The following is an 18,281-nucleotide window of genomic DNA, read 5'->3' as shown; positions in this document are numbered from 1 at the left end:
TGCGGCTAGTTGGTTACAGAGGCGAAGAGAGACCAGATCATCTCTGATCACCTCTATGGCCTTGGAGGACCAGAGCGATGTCATGACATCACTTCCAGTATAGGAAGGATGTAAACAATTTTTCTTTTTTTTTTTAAAGAAAAAGATCAATTTTTTTTTATCTTTTGTTTTTAAAGGTAAAATAAAGATTTGGGGTCTTTTTGACCCCAGATCTCTCCATATAGAAGACCTGTTCTTGCATATTTCTATTACAGGGGATGTTTATGTTTCTTGTAATAGGAATAAAAGTGATAAAGAAAAAAACATTAAAAAGGGACAGTGTAAAAACAAAAAATAAAATAAATAAGAAAAAATACATTCAGAAGTGAACTCACGTGTAAATCGTACACACATATGTCAATGGTGTTCGCAGCACACGTGCGGGGTATCGTCACAAATGTTAGAGCAAGAGCCATAATTCTAAAGCCAGACCTCCTCTAAAATATTTTACAGGTTACCTGTTTAGAGTTATAAAGTGTCGCCTATAGGGATTTTTAAATTCCCTAGTTTGTCACCATTCCATGAGCATGTGCAATTTTAAACCGTGACATGTTAGATATGTAATATTATCTTTCATATTTTACAGAAAAAAAATGGGATATATTTGTGTGTAGTTTTTTAATTCATTAACCACTTCCAGTCCGGACACTTTTACCCCCTTCCTGTCCAGGCCAATTTTCAGCTTTCAGTGCTATCACAATTTGAATGACAATTGCGCAGTCATGCAACACTGTACCCATATGAATGTTTTAGCATTTTTTTGAGACAGATAAAGCTTTATTTTGGTGGTATTTATTCACCGCTGGGATTTTTATTTTTTTTGCTATGTAAATGAAAAAGTCCAAAAATTTTGAAAAAAAGTGTTTTTCTTATAAAATTTTACAAATAAATAATATTTCATCATAAATCTTGGCCATCATTTATTCCGTTATCTTTTTAGTAAAAAAAAATAACCCAAATTAGTTTATAACCAAAAATTATAATTTTTAAACATTTTCTTTTTACATTTTTATTTTTTTTTAATATTATTTATGTTTTTTTTTTTTTACATACTGTCACCCTAGCAGTACAGTGTCACCATGGTGACACTGTACTACTTGTGGGGGGGTGTGAAGATTTTTTTTTTTTTACAGTGATTACTTTTAAAGGCTGTAAAAGCAATCATTTCTCCTTCTCTCTGGCTGCATTCTTGCAGCCCAGGGGCGGACTGACCATTTGGAGACTCGGGCACTGCCCGAGGGCCCGGGGTCAGTAGGGGGCCCCATGAAATGCCCCTGATACCTTTTTCATAGACTTTTTTGAGTTTGGGCAAGGACACAGGGGCCCCATGATCCCCTCTTGCCCGGGGGCCCCATGAGTTGTCAGTCTGCCCCTGTTGCAGCCATTGAGAAATACTGTGTGAGCTGTGATTGGTCAAAGCTTGTCACATGGTACAAGGCTGTTGTGAATAGCCTTGTACCATGTGACCTCTGTGATCATTCAGAAGATTCATTCAGAAGTGACATCTTGCTTACTACTCTGCATGTGATCACTGATTGGCCAATCAGTGATCACATGATCTGGACCTCACACAGAGGTCCTGTACGATGATCGCTGTCCTCTGTAGGTCGATCATTTTCATTTCCATCAAACGATGGGGCATCCTTACATTCCTAACACATTACCCCGTCCATATCAGTATAGAGATCCAGCAGAAGATTCTTCCCCATTGAGATCTGATGGGTTTTCAAAGTGTTCCTTTAATTTTTTTTTGAGCAGTGTACTATTTAGGAGGTGGGGGGATTATGTGCTACTTAGATGTGTTATTTTGATGAATGAAGTTTTCAGCCCTATTATTCCTCAATCTGTTTAACTGTTCTACTGTATGATTTCTATGATTTCCAGAATCAACTGAATTCAGGAGGAGTCGATGTCATAGAGTCACTCTGGAGCTATACCACCAGCTCCTCTGTTGGGTTTCAGCAAACTGCAATTCCACCAACGTTGTATATATTAGGGAATATCACCAAAAATGCTCAACAGGCAAATCTCAAGTTTAACGTGACCACAGTAGAAGTAAGTATCATACAGATCACAATATGTGCGTATATACTGTGTGTATAAATATATATATATATTTACTGTACAGGGCGCCAAGGATGGATCCTGGATGATAAATGTGGTGGACATTTACTAAAACTGGTGCACTCAGAATCTGGTGCAGCTGTACATGGTAGCCAATCAGCTTCAAATTTCAGCAGGTGTCAATGAGCAGGTGTCAATGAGGGATGGCGTGAAACAGGACAAAGGGTGTTGACTGGCTAGCTCATGGGTTCTTAACCTGTGGCTTTCCAGCTGTTGGAGAACTACAAGTCCCATGAGGCATTGTAAGGCTGACAGTTGTAAGCAAGACTCCCAAAGGCTCAGCAATAAGGGACAGGAGCCAGATCCTCTGCTCAGGAAGAAAGTCTCCAGATTGCTGGGTGAAGAGGAGTTCATCTAGATTTTGGGGTGGTACAACTGGAGCTGCTGACTAGCACTCCAACAGAGACTGCATCAGAGAAGCTGTGAATAGTTCTGGAAGTTGTCCTCAGATTTCAGTTCCCTCCATGTCCATTGTTGCACTCAATATTTCCCTCATTTACCCAGCGTGTTAAACTTTTTTCTAATGCCCACCTAACCAGCTGCATCCTGACTCCTATTCTCTCTTAAACACCACCATCACCCTCTGCCTCTATCCTACACTTTCTAACTTAAATTTTCAATATCTCCAGCTCTTCTGGCATCTTCCCCAACTTTCTAAAATATGCACTGGTCACCCACATGGTTAAAAAGCCTTCACCGGATCCCACCACTCTTAACAACCTACGCCCCATCTCCTTGCTGCTCTTTACCTCCAAATTCCTTGAAAGCTTGGTCTACAACCACCTGAGCTACCACCTCACTGAGAATAACCTTCTTGATCCCTTTCAGTCTGGATTTCACCAGCAACACTCAACAGAAACTGCTCTCTTAAAACTCACAAATGTTTTATCTTCATTATTCTGCACTCTTGGATCTCTCTGCTGCCTTTGATGCAGTTGGCCACCCCCCCGCCTCCTCAATAAACTCTATTCCTTTGGTCTCCATAAGAGTATTCATCTTACCTATACCACCTTACGTTCAGTATCACTTACACACTTACAATTCTACCTCCTCCACTCCTCTTACTTTTTCTGTCATGGTCCCCCAAGATTCTGTTGTTGGACCTCTCTTATTCATTAATTTATTAACAGGCATATCAATATGGATACCACTCCACTTCCTCAAACTCAGTCTATCTAAATCCAAGCTCATAATAGTTCCACCTCCACATGCCCCTTCCCCTGAATTCCCTCTGTCGAGATCAGTGACACAACTATCAGTCCCTTCCAGTATGCCAATGTGCTAAGTGTAATCCTGGACTCTGAACTTTCCTTTCAGCCCCACATCCAATCACTGTCCAAATCTTGCCACCTCAACATCTGCAACATCTCCAAAATAAACTCCCTCCTCGTTAGATTACTTTTAAGTAGCCTATCCCCCCTTCAGTCCATCATGAATGCTGCTGCCAGACTCACCCACCTTACCAACCATCAGTGTCAGCTACCCCTCTCTGCCAATCCCTCCATTGGCTTCCACTCACCCACCAAAAAATATTCAAAACAAATTAGAAATCCATTCACAACTCTGCCCCCAACTACATCACTAACCTTGTTTCAAAATATCAACTAAATTGTTCTCTTCTTTCCTCCCAAAACCTCCTGTTCTCTAGCTCCCTCATCACCTCTTCCCATGCTTTCTTCTAGGACTTCCACAGGGTCTCAGGTCCAAGTACCCATAGTCAGGGTTGAAAGCTCTTTAGCACCCAATATTTCTCTGATCCTTCAGTTTTGGGACTCATATCGAGACCTAAAAATCCTCAGAAAAAGAGCTCAGTTTTTAGTCTATATGGGATTACTCCGAAACCTCTCACCCTTCATACATAAGTGAGAATCCCTGAGTACTCCAGCTGCTTCCTGTCAGCCCCCCCCCCCCCAAAGGGACAACAATCGAAATAATGGGGACACATACCTCTAATCCCTGGTGTCCTGTACAACAGCTACCATTAATATGTTTTATCTGAGTATTTAGCTGTTTGCTTGGAGTTCAACTCTGACATCACAAAACCAGCTTAGTACTAATGTTGAGTTTTTGGGTTTACATTCCCTTTAATGTTTTATTTAAACCTAAACTATGATTCTGAGTATCTCCGAAAGATGTTATTACACCTAAAAAAAGAAAGCATGTAAAATACAAGATACATGGATAGATATTGTGTTACTGATTTTTTTTTCTATCACACAGAAGGTGCTTTCAATTGCTGACCAGCTGATGACAGACATCTCTTTGGAGCCCTCAGTCAGTCTGGAGGAGAACCTTGGTCCTCAATTAGTGGGATGTATTGAGAATGTTTTCTCTGTGATGTCAGTCACCTATCAGCCCATAAGTAAATCCTACAAGAACTTTGAGCTTTTCTGCTCTGCGTCCTCTTGCAGAGATCTTGAAGTAAACAAAACCCTGCACCTTGATTCTTCTACATCTGTGTCATTGCAAAATGAGAACAATTTTCCACCTGAATGTTATATAAATTTACTTTTTATGACTTTCAATCCAAAGAACTTTAGCTTTACCAGCCTGTATGATAGTAATACAATGGATACATGCTACGTTTTGGCCAGTGACATAGAGATATATGTGATGATAGTCAATAACAGAAGCTACCACATGGCCAACATCAATACAACCTTTACATGTGGGAACAGAATGTGTGACCAGACGGCTATATGCGTCTTTTGGGATTTCCTTTCTAATAAGTGGTCATCACAGGGTTGTGTTACACAAGTTTCCAATGGATCCACCTACTGCACATGTAGTCATCTGACCTCCTTCGCTGTATTAATGTCCAACTCCATAAATGAAAATACTTTTGATTCAACTATACAGGACTACATTACCAAAATTGGACTTTTTATTTCCACAGTGTCTCTGGTAGTTTGCATATTGATACAAGTGATACTTTTGAAACACTCTCTGAAAATGGCAGCTCTCTACAGACACGTGGTCATCATCCATATGTCCGTGTTTCTTTTGATTGGCATGATCTCCTTCCTAGCATCAAGTTTCATTAACCAGTCTGTTCAGGATCAGCTGTGCATGGCCTTTACCTTCTGCAGTCATTTCTCCTTCATGGGCTTCTTCTCTTGGACCCTAATTCAGAGCCTTTATCTAGCATCTCGACTGTTGTTTGTTTTCCACCATGTTACCAAGACCGAACTTGTGTCCATCTCTGTTGTGTTTGGATACATGTGTCCAGTGGCTATAGCTGTGGGCACATTCTTGGTATATTTTCCAAATAATTACATGAAGGATAATGCTTGCTGGCTGAACATTGAGTCTGGTGCCAATATGGCATTTAATATACCAGTGATTGTAATCTTGTTCATAAATTTTCTAGTACTTATTGTTGTGATCCGGAAACTTCTGAGGCCATCAATCTCAGAGGGGAAGAGTGAAGATGAAGAAGTGCTGAAAAAGATGACAAAGGCCGTTGTTTTTTGCACACCACAGTTTGGTTTGACATGGGCTATTGGGATCCCTCTCCTATCCATCCCAGCAGTCCAAAAATCTTTAGTTTTAGAATACATTTTTGTAATACTTAACCCTCTTCAGGTAAGTTCTTTTGAAAGGCATTCTTGCTCGGGAGATAAACCCAGATAATTTCAAGCTGTATCATGTCTTAAACACATACATGTTGTTTATCATGATTTTTAACAAGCACAAATCAAATACCCAGTCTATAGTAGCGGTAAATGAATATATGCTATCCAGCCAAAACTGTGTGGACATCTGACCATAACACCTGCCCTATATGGTCAAACTTCTGTAGACACCCATGCATATTACTGAATATGGGTGTTTCCAGTTCAGGGTACTGTTAATGCTATAGCATAGAAAGACATTTTGGGTAACTGTGAGTTTCCAATTTGTGACAACAGTTTTGATGAGGGCCCTTTTCTACTCCAGAACTTCTGCATCACGGGCAAAAAGCCAGATCTATAAAGGCATGGTTTTACCAATTTGGTGTGGAGGAACTTGAGTGGCCTGAACAGATTCCTGACCTCAACTACGTTGGAATAATATGGAATGCCCAATAATTGGCCACTTGGCCAAGGCCAGAATAATGGAGGCTGGAGTAGCCTCAAAAAGGGGACCCAGCTCCATCTTAATGCCCATGGTTTTTGAATAGGATATCCAACAAGCTCATGAGTGTGTTGGTCAGATGTCCAATGACTTTTGGCCATATAGTGTAGGTGGTATTTGTTGAACACTTATTATTAAAGGGTGCTTTTAGGTGTACATTAGCCCCCTGCCCGCAGACCTCCTCAACCATTGGGCCTGGGTTGTTGGGTAGAAACTTTGCCCTCAATAACATAGGTACAAGACAATGTACCCACCCCCCATGTTGAGGGCATGTGTCATGATATACATCAGGAGGGGAGCTGCATGCTAGTTCTCCTCTTTGAAGACCAGCATGCTCAAATAAGGATCTGGAACCCCAGCCTTTTTTCTCATTGTTTGCGTAGATCGGAAAGGTCTGGTGTGCCATTAAGTGGGGAACCCTGCTTATTTCTTTCTGTTATTTTTTTTTTTTTGCTTGGGGCCTCTCTTGACATCCATACCAGACCCACATCAAGGATAAAGGTCTGGTATGTATTTTTGTTTAGCGTGGGGGTCCCCTATTAACATTTACACTATATCAGATCCTCATCCAAGATAAGGGCCTGGTAAAGATGAAGAAAATCCTCAGTTGTTTGTTTATATTTTCTTTGTAAATATCAGTCTAGCTGTAGCAGGTTGTATGCATTGGTTTTTAAAGGCGTTTTTCATTTTTAATGTTGTCTTTAAAGCATTTTTAAAATTGCCATTCACTGAATTTTTTAAAATAATTTTTGCTTTGGTACAAGTTCCCCAGGGTAGTGCCCCCCTCTCCCAGTGCCATTTGTTTCAATTTGTTTCATGATTCCCTGCCTTTTACAAAATAAATTAATGCTTTTTAAAATTCAACTCTAATTGATTTCAATGGGATTCATATTCAGCACCCATGATGTCTCATTAAAAGGAAACTGTTACCAAAAAAAGCGTGTAGAAGCAGAAACAACACCTCTTGCGCTCAGGGACCCAGATCAAGGGTGGATGGGTGGGAAAAATACTTTTGGAAGTATGTCCACCAATGGATGAAAGGTTGTGTAGCTCTTAACAAGGCTGGGGAAGCCCGACCAGCACTGCAAAGTGAAACAAAAAGAGAGCGCACCAACCTTGCGCATTACCTCAATAAACTGTGATTTTATTAAAATGAGATATTTACTCACAAACAAAGAAGTAAAACAAGCGTATGAGATCCTCAAGAGAGTATTGAAGTACAAAACCAGAGCGAGTCACATCAAGAGGGGAGACTCTCAAAGTTCCCTGACGCGTTTCGAAGGGCTCTGAGTAAGAAGGGACCCCCCCTTTGAAATGCTTCAGAGGAGCTTTGTGAGTCTCCCCTCTTGATGTGACTCGCACTGGTTTTGTACTTCAATGTCCCCTTGAGGATCTTATACGCTTGTTTTACTTCTTTGTTTGTGAGTATATATCTCATTTTAATAAAATCACAGTTTATTGAGGTAATGCGCAAGGTTGGTGCGCTCTCTTTTTGTTTTACTTTGCAGTACCAAAAAAAAAGCATCACATAGGAGACATTTTGTCCCCTATGTGATGAAAAATGTAGCTTAACTAGCTGCCGACCGCAGATAGCCGAATGACGGCTGCACTGCGGCCGGCCAGTTCTGAGTGGACGTCATATGACGTCCTCCCAGAACGCGCTCTCCTGCGCGCCACAAAGGGCGCGCACCCGGCGATCTCCGTGATCGCTGTGTCCTACAGAAACAGCTGATCACGTGATGTGGTAAAAGGCCAATCACAGCGGCCTTTTACCACGTGATCAGCGGTGTCCAATGACACGCTGATCAGAGGGAAATGCAAGTGCCGGTTCTCGGCTGCACTTTCCTCACGCTGTCAGATCGTGAGGAAAGTACTGCCGAGAACCGGCAGTTGTCAGAGCGGGGATCGGCACCGATCATCAGGGCACTGATGATCAGTGCCCTGATGATCGGTGCCCAGCAGTGCCACCCGCAAGTTCCGCCCACCTGTGCCCAGCAGTGCGCCCACTAGCTCCGCCCACCTGTGCCCAACAGATCATCCACCTGTGCCCAGCAGTGCACCCACCTGTGCCCAGCAGTGCACCCACCTGTGCCACTCTGCAGTGTCACACACCTGTGCCCAGCAGTGCCACCTACCTGTGCCCAGCAGTGCCACCCACCTGTGCCCACCCACCTGTGCCCACCAGTGCCACCCACCTGTGCCCACCCACCAGTGCTGCCCACCAGTGCCACTCACCAGTGCAGCCCAGCAGTGCTGCCAGTCAGTGCCACCAGTCAGTGCCCAACGGTTGTGCCAGTCAGTGCCGCCAGTCAGTGCCCAGCAGTGATGCCAGTCAGTGCCGTCTATCAGTACCCATCATCAGTGTCACCTATCAGTGCCGCCTATCAGTGCTGCATATTAGTGCCGCCTATCCGTGACACCTCGTTAGTGCTGTCTATCAGTGCCGCCTATCCGTGCCACCTCATTAGTACTGCCTATCAGTGCCCTTTAGTGCTGCCTATCAGTGCCCATCAGTGCCGCCTATCAGTGCCCATCAGTGCTGCCTCATCAACGCACATCAGTGAAGGAGAAAAATTACCTGTTTGAAAAATTTTATAATGGAAACAAAGAAACTTTTTTTTTTTCAAATTTTTTGCAATTTTTATTTATAGCGCAAAAAGTAAAGTGCCCAGTGGCGATTAAATACCACCAAAAGAAAGCTCTATTTGTGAGAAAAAAATGATCAAAATTTCATATGGGTACAATGTTGCATGACCGCGCCATTGTCAATCAAAGTGCGGCAGCGCTGAAAGCTGAAAATTGGCCTGGTAAATAAAGGGGTATAAGTGCCTGGTAGGCAAGTGGTTAATGAAAAAAAGTGTAAAAAAATAAAGTTACACTCAAGTACTTAAACCTCCTCCCCAAAAAAATTTTTTAGCTTCTCCAATCCGCATGTGCCTACGTACAAAAATGTCACTTGCCCTACACATATTACATATCACCACACACGTCATAGTGAAAGCAATAATTCTAGTCCAATATGTAGGGTACCGAAGCCTGTTGCCTTTTCATATGTGTATGTAATTTTAACGCTTGGCATGTTGGGTATCTATTAGCTTTGTACAACCCCATCTTTCATATTTTACCAAAAAAATGGGTAATCTAGAGCATTTGTGTGCCCTAAAAGTAACTTCAGTGTATTTTTAACTGAAATTTGCACCTTTGCGCCAATATCGTGTGACATAAAAAGTTAGCACTACCACTATTATATTTTTGAGGGTGTCTGCTTTCTAAAAAAATATAGAATGTTTGGGGGTTTGAGGTAATCTTAAGGCCTAAAATAATTTTTTTAATGTGTGCAAAAAAATGCAAAAACGGCTCTGGCAGCAAAAAGTTGTAAAAAATACGTCTATGTTTAACTAATTCGCATTCGTTCATTCTCATTCTATTAACCTAGAAATTGGCCATGACTGTTTTTTAACATTTGGCTCCCATTGATTTCAGTGGGGTTCAATCAATAATGTTTGCCGAACTCCACGAGCCAAACCCAGGTATATTTGGCTCATCACTACTCCCAAGTTGCAGGGGACTGCTAGAGATTACAATGGCCCTATTTTAAAAGAAAATATAGTGCTGATGATGGGAGGGGCCCATAAGATCTTTACTGTAGAGATGGATCCTGAATTTTCTACCTAAATTCAGCAAGTCTGTGACAGGGCAAACTCAGCTGAACCACTGGAAGCCTATTTCTCAAGTGTATTCCTTCTGTGTTTTTATTGACAACCAATTAGAAGTCACAGAAATATCTCTTATGGACCACAATTAGAACTACAGTATATGAGCAAGTATTTTCTATGAGACTAAATGGAGAATTTCTAGCCAAACTTGACCTATCACAGTCAGGAAAGAGTGGGGATTTCCTATGAACACCCATTGAGTAGGGTGAGATGCAAGTTCAGTTTGGAACTGGGTTTTGGGCAAACTCAGCCTGTTCATGGCAAATAGCCAGGGGTCCCATGTGACACCCTTGACCAAATTTAGTCACTAACCACATTTTGCCAATCACGGCACCCAAAATCTCTGGCAATGTGTTTTGATTAACGCAGTGCTAGGAATCTGTCTTTAAATAAAGGGAGTTTGATGTGTACACATCAATGGGAATCGGGTCATCTTGATTTATAAGGATTTTATCGCTGGGGGGAGGGTAAGAAGTTATCAGCACTCCAAAAGATGCATTTCCACAATTTATTGTGAGTATATCTGCAGGTACTTCCATGTTACCCACAGAATACATCACAGGACTTCCAATGGTGCTCACAGAATCCCTGTCAGTACTTCCAATGATACTCATGGATTTCCTGACAATGGTACTCACAGAATCCCTGTCAGTATCTCCAATAATACTCATGGATTTTTTGACAGTGTTTCCAATGGTACTCACAGAATCTCTGACAGTACTTCCAATGATACTCATGGATTTCCTGCCAATGTTTCCACTGTTACTCACAGAATCCCTGACAGTATTTCCAATGATACTGATGGATTTCTTGCCAGTGTTTTCAATGGTACTCACAGAATCCCTGATAGTACTTCAGTGATACTCGTGGATTTCCTGCCAATGTTTCCAATGGTACTCACAGAATCCCTGCCAGTATTTCCAATGATACTCATGGATTTCTTGCCAGTGTTTCCAATGGTACTCACAGAATCCCTGACAGTATTTCCAATGATACTGACGGATTTCTTGCCAGTGTTTCCAATGGTACTCACAGAATCCCTGTCAGTACTTCCAATGATACTCATGGATTTCCTGACAATGGTACTCACACAATCCCTGACAGTATTTCCAATGATACTGATGGATTTCTTACCAGTGTTTCCAATGGTACTCACAGAATCCCTGCCAGTACTTCAATGATACTCATGGATTTCCTGCCAATGGTTCCAATGGTACTCACAGAATTCCTGACAGTATTTCCAATGATACTCATGGATTTCTTGCCTGTATTTCCAATGATACTCATGGATTTCTTGCCAGTATTTCCAATAGTACTCACAGAATCCCTGACAGTATTTCCAATGATACTGATGGATTTCTTGCCAGTGTTTCCAATGGTACTCACAGAATCCCTGCCAGTACTTCAATGATACTCATGGATTTCCTGCCAATGTTTCCAATGGTACTCACAGAATCCCTGCCAGTATTTCCAATGATACTCATGGATTTCCTGCCAGTGTTTCCAATGGTACTCACAGAATCCCTGCCAGTATTTCCAATGATACTCATGGATTTCCTGCCAGTGTTTCCAATGGTACTCACAGAATCCCTGACAGTATTTCTAATGATACTCACAGATTCACTGCCAGGACTTCCAGAGTTCCCTAAAACCAGGCTGGGCATGTCTTCTAACCAAAAGGGTATTTAATTTCCACCCTTCGAAATTACGGGTGCTGTGTCTATAAAACAGCTTTTCATTATTGCAAGAGCTATAATACTATCTGTGAGATTGACTGACCATTAGCCTCACTGTGCCTGACCTGTCAAGACCCCAGCCTGGACCTTACCACTCTTCTGCCTACTATCTGCCAAAACCCCTGCCTTGAGCTGACTACTCCTCTGCCAGCTGCCTGCCAAGACCCCTGCATGGACTTGAGTTTTCTCCTGCTAACCTTCTTGTTATGCAGTCTTCACATCATAGCCTTCCCTATTCCTTCTATCCCTTTTCGTGGCAATCCTGAGGGTCACATCCTGGGGAGAGTTGTAGCTAAGCAAACCAGGTTTGCAAACCACAAGGTTCTCTCCTCCTTCACAAGCTTGGGTGAAGATCAACTGTCACTTAGACCTTGAGCCTTGGTGGAGCTTATATGACCTGCCGAGGGACCACCATAACAATAAAATGTCACATAGATCAAACTGCCATGCCAATGTTTTGGGGACTCACAAGGTCCCCCTCCTCAGGGGAATGCAGTGACAGCAATGTAAATCCATTTGTCGACCACATCCTTCAATTATTATTATTCAGGTTTTATATAACAGTTTACAACATGAGGGCAGCCAGTACAGTTACAATATAATTCAAGAGGAATCACAGGGCCCTGCTCGTTAGAGTTTACAATCTAAAAGGGAGGGTCAAGTGATACAAAAAGTTATAACTGTGGGGGATAGGCTTCTCCGAAGAGAAGGGTTTTCAGGTATCACCTAAAAGTAGACATAGTAGGAAATAGTTGGGCAGATTGGGGTAGGGAGTTCCATAGAATGGGAGAGGCTCGGGAGAAGTGCTGGAGGCGAGAATGGGAGATGGTGACAAGGAAGCTAGCAAGCAGGAGGTCTTGAGAGGAACGAAGAGAACTATTTGGTTGGTATTTTGAGACTAGGTTAGTCATGTAGCTGGTGGCAGAGTTGTATATTGCTTTGTTATTGCTAGAATTTTTTATTTAATTTGTTGAGTGAGCAGAAACCAATGGTGGGATTGGCAGAGAGAGGTAGCAGACACTGAACGGTTGGCAAGATGGATGAGCCTGGCAGCAGCATTCATGATGGACTTAAGGGGGGATAGCCTATGTAAAGATAAGCCAATGAGGAGAGAGTTGCAGTAGTCTAGGTGAGAGATAACCAGGGAGTGAATTAGAAGCTTTGCGGTGTTATTGGATAGAAAGAAGCGTATTTTGGAAATGTTGCAGAGGTTGAGGTTTCAAGCTTTGGACAGTGATTGGATACGTGGCCGAGAGGAGAATTCGGAGCCTAAGATTACACGTAGCACCCTGGCATGTACAGATAGGTTGAGAGTTGTGCCATTGATCTTCACAGAGTAATACAGGAGAAGGGACACATGGGGGAGGAAATATTATAAGCTCAGTTTTGGATAGATTGAGTTTGTTGAAGTGGTGTGACATCCAGACTGATATGTTTGTTAGTAAATTAGTGATACGTGAGGATACTGAAGGAGGGATATGAGGGGTAGAGAGATAGATTTGGGTGTTGGCAGCATAGAAATGGTATTGAAAGCAATGGGATGCTATCAGCTGACCCAGGGAGGATGTGCAGATCAAGAATAGGAGAGATCCAAGAACAAAACCTTGGGGGACTCCAACAGAAAAAGGAAAAAGAGAAGAGGAAGCAGAATTGAAAGTGACACCAAAGGTCCAATGGGATAGGTAGGATGAAAACCAACAAAGAGAACAGTCACAAAGAGCAGAGGAATAGAGAAGGAGGGGGTTGTCCACTGTATCAAAGGCAGCCAAAAGGTTAAGGAGTAGGAGTACCGAATTGTGTCCATTAGTTTTAGTTGTTAACAATCGTTTGTGAGTTTTAGGAGAACAGCTTCTGTTTGTGAGTGTTGAGGGCAAAATCTATACTGAAGGGGATCAGGAAGGTTATTCTCAGTGGGGTGGTCACTCAGTCGGTTGTAGACCAGACGTTCAAGGAGTTTGGAGGAAAATGGGAGCAAGGAGATGGGATATGGGTTGTTAAGGTCAGTAGGGTCCAATGAGGGCTTTTTAACTATAGGGGTGACTAATGCATGGTTTAAAGAGTTGGGCAAGATTCCAAAAGAGGGAGAAAGATTGAAGATGTGAGTTAGAGAGTGTAAGATAGAGCCAGAGGGTGACCGTAGTATTTGAGAGGGAAATTTCGATGTACATAAATCCTCATCAGTCATAGTAACCCAACATCTGCTGATGTGTACACATAGCAGTCTCATTATTTTTTTTATTATTATTATACAGGATTTATATAGCACCAACAGTTTGCTCAGCACTTTACAATATAACGGGAGACAATACAGCAACAATACAGTTCAATACAAGAGGGATTTGAGGGCCCTGCTCCTTGGAGCTTACAATCTAGGAGGACTCATTGTTAATGGTCGGCGATATCAAATAGGATTCCCTTTCCTGGCTACCCAGGCTGTATGCCTGGATAAAGGACTAGCTGAGAATGTAAGAGGAAGAAATAACAAGATTTGCCTCCCTCAGACTTCATTGGGGTTCAGTGCTAAGTTTGGACGTCTCGCTGGGCTCACTAAATCTCCCACGTACCGAACTGAGACAGATTCAGTCTTCCCTATCTCTAAGGAATGAAACACAACCCTAGTCCCCCCAAAAAGTAAAAAAATCTATTATGGGTTAAAATGTTAAACTATTAAATACTTTTACTAAAAAGCTATTTTATATACATTCCTGTTCTTTTTATCCAATAGGGTTTCTTTTTGCTGCTGTTTGGCTGTCTTCTGGATAAAAAGGTTAGTATTTCCCTGGTATAACAAGTCTTTCAGCTACTTTGCGTAAAGGTAATGTATAGTATTTTTTTACATACACTTTAAACTGCTTGCTGCCCAGCATATGTATACAAATGTCCTGGTTATACCAGGTTCATGGCTGTACCCATATGGAAGAAAAATATATTTGAAATATATTTTAAAAATACTCTTCCCAAATATATTGACATATATTTGAAAGAGTACAATTTTGGCCATATTCAATATATTTAAAAAAAAAAAAATATATATATATATATATATATATATATATATATACACTGTATGTTGAAATGCGTTTTTCTTACAAAATATATGAAAAATATTTTTTAAAATAAATTTCAAATATACTGTATGTCTTTAAAAGTACAAATCTACATTTTTGGAATGCATTTACAAATATATGTAAAATATATATGTTAAAATGACTTTTTTATATGTTAAAAAAAATCTGAAGAATATATTTTAAAAAAATATATTTTTTTTAAAATTATATATATTTTTTAAATATATTCTTCAGTTTTTTGTAACATAAAAAAGTCATTTTAATATATATTTTCCCTAAATTTAGAATCATCTTCTGTGCATATCACTGGCTTTTTAGTTTTTCTGAGCCCACCTTATCATACCCTGTCTGGTTGTACTTTTTTAGCTGTGAACATTGTATGGTTCATAATTGCCACTTGGAATTCTCCATTGAGTCTATATTGCAAATAGCCTGATTTGGACTTCTTTTTTGCCTCAGGTTATGGATCTTGTCAGAAAACATCTTTGGAAGAATTCCTCTCCCAGCACCTTGGTAAGAAATGTTGTAAAACGGAAACTTTTTGGGTGTAACCTTTTGCACGTAATATATCTTTCTGGTGGAGAAGGTGTTTCTAATGTAAATGGCATGGTGTAAATGAAGATACAGATTTTTTTTCCTCCTGTGCTGTTTATTATAGTGGGAGAATATCATTGGGGAAAAAAGATCCGAAAAAGAGAAAAGTGATAACGAAGCTCCTTCTGTTTATATTGTATAAAATGATGTTACACTAGCACAGCTGTGCAGTAGTGTTACCATTGTATTCCATTAGTATTCCCACATGGAAGAAGAATATATTTGAAATACTACAATTTTGGCCATATTCAATATATTTCAAAATATATTTCAATAAAAAAAAAACAAAAAAAACTATATATATATATATATACATATATATATATACTGTATGTATTTTAAAAATATTTTTCATCTGGGGAGACCGGATATAGTGAATGCAGGGTCCAGGGAGACCGGATATAGTGAATGCAGGGTCCTGGGGAGACCAGATATAGTGAATGCAGGGTCCGGGGAGACTGGATATAGTAAATGCAGGGTCAGGCGTGACCGGATATTGTGAATGCAGGGTCCGGGGCGAGCGGATATAGTGAATGCAGGGTCTGGGGAGACCGGATATAGTGAATGCAGGGTCAGGGGTGACCGGATATTGTGAATGCAGGATCCGGGGAGAGCGGATATAGTGAATGCAGGGTCCTGGGAGACCAGATATTGTGAATGCAGGGTCCGGGGAGACCGGATATAGTAAATGCAGGGTCAGGTGTGACCGGATATTGTGAATGCAGGGTCCGGGGCGAGCGGATATAGTGAATGCAGGGTCCGGGGAGAGCGGATATAGTGAATGCAGGGTCCGGGGAGACCAGATATAGTGAATGCAGGGTCCGGGGAGACCGGATATAGTGAATGCGGGGTCCGGGGAGAGCAGATATAGTGAATGCAGGGTCCGGGGAGACCGGATATAGTGAATGCAGGATCCGGGGAGAGCGGATATAGTGAATGCAGGGTCCGGGGAGAGCGGATATAGTGAATGCAGGGTCCGGGGAGACCAGATATAGTGAATGCAGGGTCCGGGGAGACCGGATATAGTGAATGCAGGGTCTGGGGAGAGCGGATATAGTGAATGCAGGGTCCGGGGAGACCAGATATAGTGAATGCAGGGTCCGGGGAGACCAGATATAGTGAATGCAGGGTCTGGGGAGACCGGATATAGTGAATGCAGGGTCAGGGGTGACCGGATATTGTGAATGCAGGATCCGGGGAGAGCGGATATAGTGAATGCAGGGTCCTGGGAGACCAGATATAGTGAATGCAGGGTCCGGGGAGACCGGATATAGTAAATGCAGGGTCAGGTGTGACCGGATATTGTGAATGCAGGGTCCGGGGCGAGCGGATATAGTGAATGCAGGGTCCGGGGAGAGCGGATATAGTGAATGCAGGGTCCGAGGAGACCAGATATAGTGAATGCAGGGTCCGGGGAGACCGGATATAGTGAATGCAGGGTCCGGGGAGACCGGATATAGTGAATGCGGGGTCCGGGGAGAGCAGATATAGTGAATGCAGGGTCCGGGGAGACCGGATATAGTGAATGCAGGATCCGGGGAGAGCGGATATAGTGAATGCAGGGTCCGGGGAGACCAGATATAGTGAATGCAGGGTCCGGGGAGAGCGGATATAGTGAATGCAGGGTCCGGGGAGACCAGATATAGTGAATGCAGGGTCCGGGGAGACCGGATATAGTGAATGCAGGGTCTGGGGAGAGCGGATATAGTGAATACAGGGTCCTGAGTTTAGTAACACTTTAAAGTGGAGCTCTGGTCAAAATGTCAAAAATATAAGTCAGCAGCTACAAAAATTTTAAAAAACAGACACTCACCTGTCCCTCAATCCACCGGCCATCCTCTGTCCCTGGCACTGGAATCTTAAGTGTGGGCACTCGGCTGTGACATATAATAATGAATAACACAGTGCAAAAAAATATATAGTTATAATAAAGTCCACAATCTTACATAATAGGTGCTTAAATGCTCCAAAAAAGAAATCCGTGTAAAAGAAAGAAAATTAAAAAAAATCCCATTCCTTTAAGACAAAAGATGATAACTCCACGTTGTGCTCAGTGGACCCCCCCTTGTGTCTTCCACACTCACCAGATAATATGGACTTTTAGCTTTCTTGGGTTTAAGAGTCAAAAATGCTTATTTCTGGTGAGATGTGCTCATAGAGATATCCAGGGTTCAATAGAGTTCCAGACCCATGTTTATGGAGTATAGGTGCCATTCATCAGTATGTTCCATCATTCACCATACAGACAAGAGGAAAGCAAAAAGGACACTAATAGTGTGATATTGCTGGGCTATTTATGCCATAAAAACAGTGATACGTATTACACTCCCATTCAGGGGTGGACTGACAATTCATGGGGCCCCCGGGCAATGGGGGATCATGGGGCCCCTGTGTCCTTGCCCAAAGTCAAAAAAGCCTATGAAAAAAGGTACCAGGGGCATCTCATGGGGCCCCCTACTGACCCCGGGCCCTCGGGCAGTGCCCGAGTTTCCAAATGGTCAGTCCGCCCCTGCTCCCATTAAATCAGCAATACATGAGCATTTTGGCAATAATTCTTGTTTAGCCTCCAAAGGTAATACAGCGCTAATAAAGATGGCTCTGTTTGTGTGCGCTCCATTCACCGGACGTGACGTCACACAAAACCACTGGAACCAGAAATTGCATCGACGCGTCTCGCCCCCTCCTCCAGGGCGTCCTCAGACAGTGATCTCCGGCCCCTGCATAATTAATATACCCTACATACGCACCTCCCATCCTGTGACTCACTTCCTGAATACTTTCTGTTGGGTGTACTAGCTTCAGACTCCTAATAATTAGATCGACTTCCTATACCCAACTGTACCAATCATACAGCACATAATCTGATTTTTTTAAAAACTTTCATACTA

General features: G+C 42.1%; 1 protein-coding gene across 1 annotated transcript in view; it reads left to right on the top strand.

Annotated features, from left to right (window-relative positions):
• Positions 1 to 1,941: 1,941 nt before the first annotated feature.
• Positions 1,942 to 18,281, top strand: part of LOC149443319 (adhesion G protein-coupled receptor F3-like) — a 66,053-nt gene continuing 49,713 nt past the window's right edge. The window contains exons 1-4 of the mRNA XM_089655702.1: positions 1,942 to 2,094; positions 4,384 to 5,748; positions 14,457 to 14,498; positions 15,259 to 15,312. Of these exons, the coding sequence (XP_089511828.1) occupies positions 4,411 to 5,748; positions 14,457 to 14,498; positions 15,259 to 15,312 (1,434 nt within the window). The 5' untranslated portion in view covers positions 1,942 to 2,094; positions 4,384 to 4,410. The remainder of the gene's footprint in view (positions 2,095 to 4,383; positions 5,749 to 14,456; positions 14,499 to 15,258; positions 15,313 to 18,281) is intronic.

This window comes from Staurois parvus, unplaced genomic scaffold, assembly GCF_062004578.1.
Source record: "Staurois parvus isolate SC_StPar_1 unplaced genomic scaffold, SC_StPar_1.0 ptg000860l, whole genome shotgun sequence".
NCBI lineage: Eukaryota > Metazoa > Chordata > Amphibia > Anura > Ranidae > Staurois > Staurois parvus.
This window is presented reverse-complemented; position numbering and strand designations above follow the sequence as displayed.